The 13,487-nt window shown below is 68.7% G+C and overlaps 1 protein-coding gene across 1 annotated transcript in view; it reads right to left on the bottom strand.

Moving 5' to 3' along the window:
- The window catches only part of ASIC4 (acid sensing ion channel subunit family member 4), a 58,684-nt gene extending 45,197 nt beyond the window's left edge, over positions 1-13,487 (bottom strand). Inside the window, exon 1 of the mRNA XM_062578863.1 lies at positions 12,798-13,487. Coding sequence (XP_062434847.1) covers positions 12,798-13,487 — 690 coding nt within the window. The remainder of the gene's footprint in view (positions 1-12,797) is intronic.

Genomic DNA, 13,487 nt, shown 5'->3' with positions numbered 1-13,487 from the left:
AGCTAAAGCAGAATTGCAAATGTTATTTCTCCAGTAGATAGATGATAGCGGGGTGGATGATAGATAGCTGGATGGATGGATCTCTCTCCCTCCAAGCTGTAACCCCCTTCCAATCGCTTCCTCCGGAGCGCTGCTGTCACCTTGTCTCTGCTCAGAAGGGCTTTTACTAGCTCACTGGGGGATGCACGAGAACAGGTTATTAATACATGAAGAGGGGGATGGAATCCATTTGACTTGAAAATAGCTGAGAAACTGAACTGCACTTTTAAAATCTGCTTTTAATCAGAAGGAAAAGAAGAGAAGTTTGAACAATTAGGGAGTAATGAAGAGCTTCAGGAAAAGTAAAAAAAAAAGAAGAAGAAGCTCTGTGAAGATTAGCTAAGGTTTTTACAGCGCTTCGGGAATGTAAAGAGCTACGCCGATATCAAGTAAAATTATACAAACATTCCCTGTGAAAATCACTCGCGGCAGCAAGCGGCAGAGCCCAGGCCCCCCAGCCGCCAGGGAGGGGGCTCGGCCGCCGCGCGGCGCCGGGGCCCGGGGGGTGCCCAGGTGGGAGCGGAAAGCACCGAGGTGCCCGCGCCTGGCCCGGCCTGGCCTGGCACAGCACGGCTCGGCATGGCCCGGCCCTGCCGGCGAGGCAGGCACCGAGCCCGGGGCCGGGGCCAGGCTGCGGCCGCTCTGCCGCCCCGCGGAGCCCCGGGGGCCGGCGCCGCGCGCGGGGGCTGCGCAGCAGCAGCTGGGTAATTTTGCTGCTAAGTGAAAAGTAAAGTGCACAGACTCTTTATTAGCGCCGGCGCGGTGCGGGGAACAATGAAGGCAGTGATGATCGTTAACTTTCTAATCGGAGGAGAAAAGTCCTCAATGCAATTTTTATGGTAATAACATCGACACTAAAGATAATTGCTCCCCGCGTCGCGCTTAGCGCTGGGAAACTGTTTGGGAAAAAAACATTAATTTGCAGGAATGGAGCCAAAGTTTCCTTAAGGCAGCTGTTCCCTTCGCCACGGTGCCGGCAGCCCGCGAGGGCCCTGCTTGCTGGCCGACCCCGGGGTGCGCCGCAGGCGAGGGGCACGCAGCCTCGGGCCGCCGGCGGGAGCGGAGGACGGCCAAACTCGTCTCACCCGCTGCTTCCCCCCGCAGGCGCACCGCGGCTGGCAGAGGCTCGGGACCGCCTGCCGCCGGAGCCCAGAAACGTTTTGGGTGGCGTGGCGTGGCGTGGCGTGGCACGGCGCGGCGATGCTCCTGCTGCGGCAGGGGGCACAGCGGGGCTGCCCCGTGCGCGGGGGCTGCCGCGGGCGGGGAGCGACGGGAGCCCGCGCTCCCCGGGGAATAATAAGCACAGGAGAAATTACAGCCAGGTGACATTTTAACGAGGCAGCGTCCTGCATGGCATTAATATTCCAGGGGCTGCAATTCCCTAGCGGGCGTTTGAGAGATGAAAAAAAAAAAAAAGAAAAGAAAAAAGAAAGGAAGAAACCAAGCCCAGTAAAATCAAATAAATAAATCTCTGCCTAAGCGCGGCGTCTCCCCCGCCCCCGGCGCAGGAGCAGGCGGGCACGCAGTGTGATTTCCCCTGCGATCCCGTGCTGCGGAGCAAGCAATCGGCTCGTCCTGGCGCGCGGCGGCAGGATGATTTATCTGGGCGCCCCGGCGGGGGGTGAGCGCGCCGGCCCCGGCGATGATGCATTGGGCAGGGGCAGAGGTGGCGGCTCGGCGGAGGCGGGGGAGCGCGGCACGCGCGCGGGCCAGCACTCAATCCTAAATTAATTTTAATATTTGACAAATCAAATCTACTTAGGTGAGCCGCGGGCCACGCCAGGCAGATTTACGAGGGTTCGGGGCCGTCGGCTGCTTGCAGCCCGTGTCCGGCGCTCGCAGCCGCCCCAATTCCCCCTCCCCAGGGGCCGTACAGCCTTCGCGTCCAAACGATGGACCAGCCTGACAGCAGCAAGAAAAATGCCCCAGCCTCTAAGCCCCGGCTCGTTAGGCTGGCAGGAGCAGCGGGCCCGTTGCTGCAGGGGGGCTTTCCTGCCTCCCCGGGAAGAGGGGGGATGCCCGGGGCGCCCTGGCCCGGACGGAGCCTGGCAAGCCCCGGAGCTGCCGCGCGGCGCGGCTCCGGGGAGCGCTCTGCCTCCCGCGGGGCCGGAGCAGCTTCCCGCGGCTCCGGGGCGGCTGTAAATCCGCCGGCTGCCAGGGCGCTCTCGGCGAGCGCGGCGCTGCCTCTTCGGGGCGCGCAGAGCCCTTGCCTTGCAGGGTCATTTCAGTTACGGCTCGGAGCCAGCCAGCCTGCGCGGAGATTCATGGGCCCCGGGAGGTGACAGGAAACCTGATAGGTTTTAAGACAGCAACATGCCCTGAATCTGCAAGGTGGCTGAGCAGGCGAAGCGGCGGATCCAGAGCGCTTACAGCCTCAGGGGACGCCACGGCCGCCGGGAAGGCAGGCTGGGCCGCCGGGGACGAGCCGTCCGAGCCGGGGAGAGACCACCAGCACGTCCCTGACGCGCGCTGGGGAATCCCTGCCTCGCCGGCTGCGTTCCCCCAGTCATCCCCGCAGCGCCGCGGTCCCGGCGGGGACCACGCGCCTCCGCGCTGAGCCTGCTCCTGTGGCAAAGCCCTGGCCTGGGGGGTCTCCCCGGGGCTCAGAGGTCTCACTAGCGACCCGGGGGGGGGGGAGTCTCCAATGCTTTCCCAGGGAACAGTTCTGCCCCGATGTCCCTCACTCCTCCGACGGGTTGGGAGCAGCCTGTTCCTCCTAAGCCCAACTGCCCCCTTTGCTCGCAGGCTGTGCAGCCCCGTTGCAGCGCCTGGAGAAGGCATCCGAAGGGCACGGACCCGGTCTGTGCCGAGAGACAGAGCGACAACTGCGGCGCTGGGGGACGGCCGCTGCGCCCCAGCAAATCTGTACCGGGCGGGATGCAGAAGGGCCGCGGGGGGCGACGCCTGCGGAGCCGCGAGCTGAGAGCTTGCCTTGCCGGCCCTGCCTTCCTGGCAGCCACGCAGCCCGCGGCGGGGCTCTGTCCCCCAGAGCCACGTCCGGCGCCCGCTGGCTCTTCCCAGCCCAGCCACAGCTCTGAGTTCGTATTTCTCTATTTCCTCATCTAGCAGTGGAGTCAGACCCTGCCAGCCCTGGTGAGAAACAGGGCAGGGAAAGGTGGGGAGACGGGTGGTGGGTAAGTCACGAGTGTGTTACAGCTCCAACTTCCAGCACAAGCTTGTGCTCTAGTAAAATAGCTATATTTGGACGCAAAGATTTCCAGGGATGTCAGAACACTGCGCTGATAATTAAACATCTGTTCTGCATTTGTCGGTCCTCCTGCCGCCGAGTCTCTCTCACCCTTCGCCCGCGGGCGCAGAGCCCTCGCTCTGCCCGGTCTTTCCTCAGGCAAGCACGACGATCACACCAACTGCACGCCTGCCCCCCAGCAGCCCCGGGGAGCTGGGAGAGCAAGGAGATGGGCATCCTCCAGCATCAGCCACTGCCCTGGAAAGGGCTCATCCTGCAGGGCCCAGCACCCCCAAGGCTGCTTACACTGGGACCCCCTGAAAGCTGTTCCGCACTAACGAGCAGCGTGAGTCACTGCCGGAGTTAATTAAGACCACTTCAAATTGCATCGGGAAGTGTCTACCCAGGAGCACGATGCAGCTCTATCAGGCTATGTTGGAGGTTAATTCAGACTCGCTTTCCTGAGTGCTCCTGTTGCAGGTGCTCTCCTGCACTGGTGACATAGGTGGCACCCCAAGGAGCAGGTACGTCTGAAAGACCCACCAAAAGCACCCCTGGCCTTGGCAGGGCTGGGAAGCTGGCGGTCTGCCCCGTGGCTCGCAGGAGCCTCCGGCGGCCTGGGCAGTCTTTGCTCAAGCACTGCCCCCGCAGAGGGACAAGCCCTGGGATGGCCCGCGCACGGGGGAGGTGGCAGCAGCCGAAGCAACGGCCAGCGGCTGGCTGGGGCAAACCTCCACACCAGGTCAGCACTCGGGACCAGCTGGCACCCAGGGCCCCCGCCCTGTCATGGGAAGGGTGGCTCGGGTCACCTCTCCTGTGCCAAGGACCCATGCAGCCCCTGAGCACCCTGCAGCATCTCGGGCCGCCTTCTTCAAAAACTCGGGTCTTGCCAAGCCTCTGTCCCGGCTGTGATGCCGGATGGAGCCAGGCCCCAGCAGGCACCGCCTGCCAGTGCTTGTCCGTGCTCGCATCCCCTGGGCTGAGCAAGCAGCTGCCACCACCAACCTGCAGCCAGGAGAGCATCAAAACAGCCTCCAAATTGATCTCCGAGGCTCTCTTGCAAGCCCCAGTCACGTCCTGCCAGGAGCAAGCATCCGCTCTAGTTACTGTCTCCTAGGAGAGCGCTGAGGACTTCAGCCCATCGCAGGAGGAGCGGACCCAAACGTGCCATCTCCGTGGAGCCCCGGGTACAGCCGGCAGGGCCTCCGTGCGCTGAGCGGCTGGCAGCTGGGCCTCGATCGATAGGGGCCGCAGGACCCGCCCGGCCCGGCGGCAGCTCTAACGAGACGAACGGGGCCCGGGCTGGCGGTGGGATAGCTGCCGGCGACGGGGACGGCCGCTTCCGCGGGCACCAGCCCCAGCCCACCCGCGCCCCTCGCCTGGCACCCAGCAGGGCTGCGCTGACAGCAAGGGGCCGCATCCTGCCCGCTTTGTGCTCCTGCCTTGGCAGCGGACCTGGGCACCCTCAGCCGGCTGCCGAAACCTTCACGCCGTGCCGGATGGGCAGCGCCGGCGGCTGTGATGTGGCCCCGGCCAGGGGGGCTGCAGAGGGGCGTGGGGCTGCCCCCTGCCCGGGCAGGAGCCGGGAGAGGAGCCGGGGAGCAGGCTAGCGAGGGAGACCTTCCTCCCGACTCCCAGCCCTGCGGCGCCCCGCGGCAGCAAGCACCACTCCTGCCCCCTCGCAGGTGCTGGAAGCCCCAGGGTGCCTGCGCACGGGCCATGGCCCCTGCCCTGGTGTCCTGGCCCCCGTGTTTGTCACACCTGCCACCGTGACAGGAGAAAGATTAGCCGGAGAGCGTCCGTTCCTGCCCCGAGCCGCTGATCCATATTCATGAGACTTCAAAGCGCTGCCGTAGCTCTCCCTGCACCAAACCTAATCCTCTGCTGCAGCGTGGTGCCAGCCGCCCGGCAGGCTGGGGAGCACCGCTCCCCGCGGCCGCGCGCCCCCCGCCCGGGCCGCAGGCTCCTGCTCCCCCTCCCCGGTGCCCAGCTGGGCGCCGGGATGCTCCGCGGTGCGGGCATGCTCCGTGCCGCCGGGATGCTGCCTCTGAGGGCCGCAAAAGAGCGAGGGGCGACGGCTGGCGCCCGCCGCATCCGCGCGCGGGGTCAGCCGCGGCAGCCTGCCCCGCGCGGGACGCGCCGGCTCGGCGGGCAGGCGGCAGAGCCCCGCGGAGCCCCCGCCTCCAGATGGCGAAGGCCGTTAGAGCCGCTCGCGCGCGGAGCCGTAAAGTTTATGGGCCTCATCATTTAGCTGTAATGGAAATAGTTAAATCTGTCTCTGTTTAAGCAAACTCTGCCCTCGCGGGAGCGCTCGGTGCCGCGCGGGCCTGGGGCTCCGCGCGGGCGGCCGGGGGCTTCCCGCTCCCCTCTGCGCCCCCGGGTGGAGGGTCTCGCCTAGGCGGCCGGGCAGCGCTTGGGACCGGCCAGGCTCCCCGCCAGGCTCCCGGGAGCGTGCGGGCGGGGGGACAGGGAGCCACGAGGGGCTTCAGCTCGCGGCGCTGCCGGCGGCGAGGCGCCAGCACGCGTGGGGCGGCGCTGGCGTTCAGCAAATGCAGCCGTGGGGTGGGGGCAGCGCGGGGCTGCGGGAGACCCCAAGGAGCCCCGTAGCCCGACCTCACCGACTGCCCCCGTGCCAAGGGGAGAAGAGGAAACGATGCCTCGAAAACCCGCTCGTCACCCCTCCCCGGCTGGCCCGGAGGCACGCAGGGGGCCCGGGGAGCCGGCACAGCCCAGGGACCCCCCAGCTCCAGGCAGCATCCCGCCTCGCCCCGCGGCGTCCGTGCCCCCCGCTGCCTCTGCAGCCGGGGCCTGGCCCCCGGCCCAGCCTTGCCAGCCCGCGCGGGCGGCGGGGTGGGGTGGGGGGGCGGGCAGGGCGATGGGGCCGGCCCCCCGTGCGCCCTCCCCCTCCCCCCCGCCAGACACCTTGGGGCTCGGGCTGCAGCCTGCGGTGGGGCTGCCCCCCGGCAGAGTGGGCTCCCCGTCCACCACGGCCGCCGAGCTGCCGTGTCGGTGGGAGCTCGCCCCTCCCCAGCAAGGAAAGCATGATTAATTACAGAGTAAGTCATTAATATTCACAGCTAATTAAAGATCCTTATCATGAATAATGGAGCTCAGACTCCATGTTATGGGAGCAGGATGGAGGAGGGGTGCACAGCCCTGGGGGCAGAGGGGTCTACAGGGGGCCAGGCTCTGGGGCAGGAGCATGGGGGGTGTGGGGGGACCCTCTGCGGGGCGTTCGGGGCCCCTGCCGCACAGCTCCCCAGGGAGCAGGGACCCTCCCAACCTAGGCAGCTTGGAAACCCCGACCGAGCGATTCCCCGGCAGCCGCCCCGGGCATGGGGCTGGGCATGGGGCTGGGCATGGGGCGCTGCCGGCCCCGGGGGGAGCAGCCAGGAAGGAAGGGCACCAGCATTTTGCCTGAGCTCCTGTTATACAAATGAAAGGTTTTTAGTGGGAAAGACTCTGGGAGAGTAATACATCTCCCATATTGATCGCAGGCCAGGGACCAAGGCACGGCTTAAACAGTAATTGATTTCTAGCCGCCGAGATGTGTTGGGGAGCATTGATTTAACAGCACTGCAGACACACTGCTACTAATCTGATTAAAGTATTTAGCAGAAATGTTATTCTTTAAAAAAAAACAGAGGGAGGCGATGGCGCTGCCCGAGGCTGGGGGGCTCAGTGGGGCTGAGGCAGGGCTGCGGACGGCAGGCGTGGGGCGCTCGCACAGCGCTGGCGAGGGGGTCGGGGACGGCTCTGCGCCCGTGCCCCCAGCGACGGTGACCATCTCTCAGGCATATGTCTGCTGCCAGCTGTGCTCACAGCCGTTTCCTTCGGATTTGCCCAGGGCTCACGCGAGCCTGGCAGGACGCAGCCGAGGCCGCGCCAGGGACGCGTGCAGAGGGAGCGGGCGGCACGTGTGCGAGCTCTGAGCCAGCCGGCCCGAAAAGCCTGGCCGAGCACCGCTGCGGGGACGGGCTCTCCTGGTCCCGCGAGGCAGCTTGCTCGAGGCTGAGGCAGACGCAGCCTGCAGAGCCCAGGCTGTGCAGTGCAAAAAAGGCCCTGGACGGAGGCGAGCTCGGCTGGGCTGGTGCTGGCGCCCGGGGGGGGCGCGGGAACCGGCATCTGCCTGCGCTTGCTGTGCGGGGTGCCGGCAGCCCTGAGCCCCTCCTCCTGCTGCTCCCCGTGGGGCTCACCGAGCCTCCCCTGCTCGGGGAGGGGACAGGAGGCTGGATCGAGGGGACTGCATGCGCTGCTGGCCCTTCCCGGCCACGCAGCATCCCCGCGCACGCGCCTTCCCTTCCGCGGGGTCGGTCCATTGCAGAGAGCTCCCTGCTCTCCCCACAGCCCATCGCCTCCTCTGAGCCCCTGCCCCACGTGCAGTGAGAGCCGGCGCGGGGACGGAGGCGCAGTATTGGGGGACACGCGTGCCCCCTGTTCCCGGCCCCCATGTGGGGGCCCCAGCTGAGCAGGCGGAGGGGTGTCTCTGCCCCGCCGCTCCCAACGTGCACATCAGCCCAGTTAATTAACATGCAATATCAAACAAATAAATTATTCCTGCTTCCTATTGATTCTAATTTGCCGGCCCCTGGGGAGCCCGGGTTCGTTTATCCCACCTGTCACCCCTGCTTAGCAGCTGCACTAGCATCTGCCCCACTTGTTTTACCTCCGCCGCTCCCCGACCTTCGGGGCTGGCAGCTGGGACAGAGCCCTGCCGGGCCCTCGCCCGGGGGGCCGCGCCGCTCTGCCCTCAGCCGGCAGCACCCTGCCCCGGGCCCTGCGGGAAGCGTGGCCGCAGCAGCTCCTCCCAGCTCCCTGCCCGGACTGACGCCGGCTCAATGAACCGATCCCGGCTCCCTTCAGCCCAGGCTTGCTGGGGAGATCCCGGAGTGGCACAGGATCCCGGCACCCCGCGTCCCGTCCCGCCAGCTTCAGGGCTGCCTGGGCAGGGCTGGGCTCGTGCTGGCCGGCGCGCCCGGGCTGGGGCGCAGCAGTGCCGTGGGGCAGCGCGTGCCCCACGGCCAGGCCTCTCCGAGCGCGGTGGGGCCGGTGCCGGGGCAGCAGGCGGCGGCAGCCCCTGGCGGGGGCTCGGCAGCGCGGCCGGGCGCGGGCGGCAGGAGCGGCTGGCAGCGCCGCAGCCGGGAGATAAGCTCCGCTCTCATCCTCGCCGTGTGTGACGGCAGGGAGATTTATGGCTCCGAGCCGCGATTTGTGCGCGGCTCAAGCACACGGTATTGATCAGTGCCGGTGCTCCTGCTGCTCCCTCGCCAGCCGGCCCTGCCGGTTAACTCTCCCAGGCCCAGGGCCGCGCCGAGCCCCGGGGCAGTGCGCCCCGGGCCCCGCTGCGGAGGGGAGCGGGGCGGCCCCCCGCTCGCTTGCGGCCTCCTGCGCACCGCCTGCACCGGGGCCCCGGCGCCCGTGCCCGCAGCAGCAGGCTCATGCCCAGCGCGAGTCCTAACCCGTGCCACGGGCGCCAGGCAGCTGGGGCCGGCGGGGCCGAGGGAGCGGGTCTCCGGGAAGGGCCGGGGCAGCCGGGCTGGCGGGCAGCACCCTCCCGCGGGGAAATGAGCTGGAGGAAATGGGATGCCAGGAGCTGTCGTCGCTTAAGAGAAGGGCTGCGCTGCAGGCAGAGCCAGCAAGGCGACGGGGCGCCCCAAGGCATGGAGGGGGCCGGCGGGCAGGGGGCAGAGGGAGGCGGGGGGGTGGTGGGCAGCGACCGGGCACAGGGCATGCTGCCGGGGCAGTGCCAAGGGCACACCATGGCCGTACGCACGCGCACGGCCGTATGCGCGTGGACACACACGCAGTGCAGCGTGCACGGGGAGTTCCAGGTGTGCGGAGGGGCCAGCGCCGAGGGGATGGGGATGGGGCAGCTTGGGGGGGGGGGATGGGGAGGGGATGGGGATGGGGACTGCGGGTGGCTCTGCAGCAGCAGCAGGAAATGATGTGTGAAATGAAGAGTTCCTGCCCAGTGCCCAGAGGGAGCGTGCGGCATACTGAGCAGGCCCGGGCCCGGGGAGGGAGCCGCAGCAGGGGGGCACGGCCGAGGGGCTCCCCACGCTGCGTGGGGACCCTGGGGGGGGGTCACTCTGCAGCCTGGGGCTGGCCCCTCCTCCGCGAGGGAGGCCAGAGGGGTGCTCCTGGCGTGGGAGCAGGCGGTGGGTGCTCTGGGGACCCCCAGGCTGTGGGCCGTGTGGGGCACAGCCCTGCTGAAACAAGCCCCCCCTGCCCCCCGGCGAGGTGCCCCAGCCCAGCCGCCCGCACCCCCTCCCTGCCTGCTGGTTTCCTGCTGCTCCGCGGAGATAATTAAATCCGCTATTTCGGCAGGTTCCGCATCCCCTGCCAGGCGGATCCGCAATCAGCGTCGAGAGTGCCCGGCGCTCCCCCACCTGCGCGCCCCCCCGCCAGCCCTCCGCCGAGGGGGCACCTCGTCCGGCCCCGCCGGCGTCGCCTCCTGCCCCCCGCTGACGTCCCTGCAGCGACCTTGCCCGGCGGCACCGTTGCGGGCCGCCGCGGGGGGCCGGCAGGAGGGACGTCGGGCTCCTCTCCTGTGTCGGCTGCAGCGTCCCTGCCAGCTCCCGGGTGCTCCCGCGCGTCGCGTTCCCACACCGGCTCCTCTCCAGGGCTTGGAGCAGGGCTGGGGGCCGGCACGGTGCAGCCCCCCGGGGCGAGGCTGGGCACGCTCCACGAGCCAGCCCGGCGGCAGCGCTTCCCGGGGCCTGCACACGCATCCCAGCCGGGAAGGAGATGCCCGGGCTCGGCGTCCTCGGGGGAAGGACGCTGATGGCACTGGCCCGAGACGGCCCGGCGCAGGAGGCAGCGGCAGGGTGCCCGGGGCGCCTCGGCAGCGCCGTGCCCCCGGCCCCAGCCCGGCCCGCGCTGCCCCCTTGCCTGCTGCTCCCCCAGCGGGACGCAAGGCCGACTCCCAAGGAAGCCTGTTGTTAAGCTGGCAGCTCTGGCTGTAAATCTGGATCAATAATTTAAGGGGGTAAAACTATTAATAGAACATTAAAAAGCCCACTCTTGCCTGAGGCCCGAAGGTCGGAGGGAAGGTCGCGGCGCCTGGCGGACGCGCGCCTCGGCGCGGTCCCGGAGGGCCGGGCTGAGGCACCAGCCCGCCTGCGGGAATGCCCGTTTGCAGGGCCCGCAGCGCTCCGCTGCCTGGGTGCTGTGCGAGGGGCTCCTCCGCCCGCCCCCACCACTGGAGCGGGCCGGAAGGGAGAGGACAAGCACTTGCATCCAGGCCTTGGAGCTCCTCCTGCTGTTCCCACGCTGGGGGAGGACTTTGCAGACTGCCTGCCTGCCTGGAGGGGAAAATGCCCACCTGCGTGCCCAGAGCCCGAGGCGGAGTGCTGCCCGCCCGCCGCAGCGGTGCCGGAGGGCTCCCGGCTCCGCCGCGCCGCGCCCGCCGCCTGGACCTGGCCGCAGCGTTGCCCCGTGCCCAGCTCGCGCCCCTCAGCCCCGGGAGCCCGAATGGCGCGCCCCCCGGCAGGGCGGCTGGGAGGGGGCGGCTGCCGCCCAGCGCGGCCGCGGGCCTGCGCCGGCCTGGACGGGGGGCTCTCGGGGGCCGCCGCGCCGCGGCACCCGCGGCCCGCTGCGGCCCGGCCCGTTTCGGGAGGGTTGGTCCGTGATCGCACGCTGCCCAGCCCCGGGGAGCGCTGTTCCAGGAGGCAGGAAAGGTTAACTTCAGGGAGATTAACCCTGCTCCTCAGCGGGGTGGGAAATTGAGGTGAATCTGCTCATCTGAATGGAAGGAACAGCCGCCCCGTGCAGGGAGCAGATGGAAATAGGCTGGCATTTACCCGAGAGCCCCGAGCAGGGTGAGTGGCGGGCTCGGGGCCAGGCCATGCCTGCGGAGGGCCGTGGGGACCCGCACGAGCCGCCGGCGCTTGCTGCCGGCTGCCCTGCTGCAGCGCGGCAGGACAGCGTGCGAGGCGCGCGCTGGCACGGCCGGCACCCGGGGCGGCACGCGGGCGGGCGGCGGCGGCCGTGGCGCTGCCCGACGCGGGGAGCAGCCTGCAGCCCCGCTTGGCCCCGCGCAGGGACCGCCCCGCTCGGAGGGCACCGCGGCTGCTCCCGCTCCCGCTCCACCCGGGGCAGCTCCCCGCTCCCCGCTAGCCCAACGGCAGGGAGCGGAGCCCTCCCACCCGCAAGGCAGCAGCTCCCCGACGCAGGCGGCCGCACCGGGAGCCGACCAAGCGCCCCGCCGGCCCCGGCGAGCAGGGCTGACCGCGCCGCTCTCCGTGCCTCGTGCAACGGCGCTGGCGTTTCCCGGCTCTGCTGGGAGCGCCTCGCTGGGATGACGCTTGCCCCTTTCACAGGCACTTCTGAGAGCTGCCCAGCGGTCACGGTCACGGAGGCCGGCACTCCTCCTCCGGCACCGCCAGCTCAGCACGCCACCGCTGAGAGCAGACGTTCGCCTTGCTGCGTGCCCGAGGCGCCTGGCGCTGGCTCCGCTGCCCCTCGGGCAGAGCCTGCACCCCGGCTGCAGCGCAGCACCCAGCCCCCTGGGCACCCTCCTGCCTGGAAAAGCCGGGGCACGGCTCCAGGTGGGAAGAGTTAACAGGTCTGAGAGCAGAGGCTCCCCACCTCCCCCCGCGCCGTGTTTTACAGGCCGCAGCTATTAACAGGAAATGTTCCCATCAGCACCATTGATCCCCTTGTTTACAGCCCCGTAATCCTCACTCTGTTGACTCAGGAGCAAAGAGGAGAGGAGGGGCGGAGGTGGCTCAGGCGTGGACGTCGGGGGGGGGGGGGGGGGGGCGGGGGGGGTACGACACCGCCTCCGCCCTGCCTGCACCCTTGCACGCTGCCAGGGTGACGTGCGCCCAGGCCCTGCGGCGGGGGCTCGGGGGCTGGCGAGGCAGGGAGGTGCGCCGTGCCCACCTGCCTTAGGAGCCAGCGTGCGGCGGGGCCTGGTGGCTCGGGAGGGGTCCCCCCCCCCCCGACAGCCTCCCAGCTCACCTCGGGTGTGCCTCCCAGCTCACCTCCACACCCTTGCAGGGATGCAGTGCACCCTGTTCGCCTCCCCAGCCGCAGCTCTGCTAGGATGGGAAGTCCTTTGCTCCCTTCCGAAGCCCCCCAGACACCTCCTTGCTTTTCAGGCACCCAGGAGTCTGCCTTTCCCCAGACCCACAGAGAGGAGAAAGGAGCCAGACCTCCCATGTGCAGCTCCTTGGTAGGGCTGGAACAAGGCTGCGGGTCCCCACATGTCTCCCCAGGGAGCTGAGCCAGGCTGGGCAACTCCTGGGGCTGTGCTCCCCTGCCCCATCCTTTCCCTGCACGTTTTGGTCCAGCTTCGTGGCCCAAGCCCTGCCAGAGCATCTCCAGCCTCTCCTGCTTCACTCCTGCTCTGCCAAGGGGCTCAGCCCCAGTCCCACCAAACCCCATGTCACACCAGGCAGTAGCAGAGCCAGGGATGTGCTTCTGCCTGGAAAAAACGGCTTGTGGCAGCTTTCCCCATCCCCAGTCACCAGGACGCAGCCACGCCGGCTGCCGGAGGTGCCCAGTGCCAGTGGAGCCCAGCCGGCCCTGCCCCCCCAAAACCCTCTGCCGCGAATTGGGCACTCACGGTCTGGAAGTCGCTGCCGTTGCACTCCTCATCCCCGAACTTGCAGCTGACGAGCATCTCGCCCAGGTCCAGCTGGTGGCCCACGCGCGCCAGGAACTCGACAAAGTCGAACGGCTGACTCCTCTCCTCCTCGCTCAGGGCCATCTTCCTCTGCAGGGCATCCAGGATGCTCTGGTCCACGTTGTCCGGTGCCAGGATGCGGCCGGCCCCGTCCAGGAGGCCCAGGAGCTCCCCCATCCAGTACAGGTCGTGGCTGGAGAGCTGCGAGAAGCGGGCCGGGTTGAGGTTGCAGAGCGTGACGGCGGGGAAGGCCAGGCCGTGCGTGGTCTCCTCCTCCAGCTGGGTGTTGTGGGGGTACTGGAAGTACAGGCCCACACACTTGATATAGACGTGCAGGAGGAGGGCGAGCGAGCCCAGGAAGGCCAGCAGCCAGAGCAGGTTGCGGGCGCTGTAGCGCTCGTGCCGGAAGATGTGCTGGATGCCGTGGAGCGTGGAGCGGCTGGCAAACTCCTCCAGGGTGCAGGGACGCTGCCGGGGGGCGGCATCCACGGCCGGCGAGGCCGCCGTTTCGGCGCGGTGGGGATCGCGCACCGGGCGCCCGGCGGGACAGCTCCCAAGGTGGTGGGCTGCCGAGGGCCTGGGGGTGGCCCAGGGGCGCGGGGGCATCCTCCGAGGCTCCTCGAGCCACAT

Source organism: Rhea pennata, chromosome 6 (assembly GCF_028389875.1).
Source record: "Rhea pennata isolate bPtePen1 chromosome 6, bPtePen1.pri, whole genome shotgun sequence".
In the NCBI taxonomy this organism is placed as follows: domain Eukaryota; kingdom Metazoa; phylum Chordata; class Aves; order Rheiformes; family Rheidae; genus Rhea; species Rhea pennata.
The sequence above is the reverse complement of the archived record's forward strand: the minus strand, read 5'-3'. Positions and strand labels throughout refer to the sequence as shown.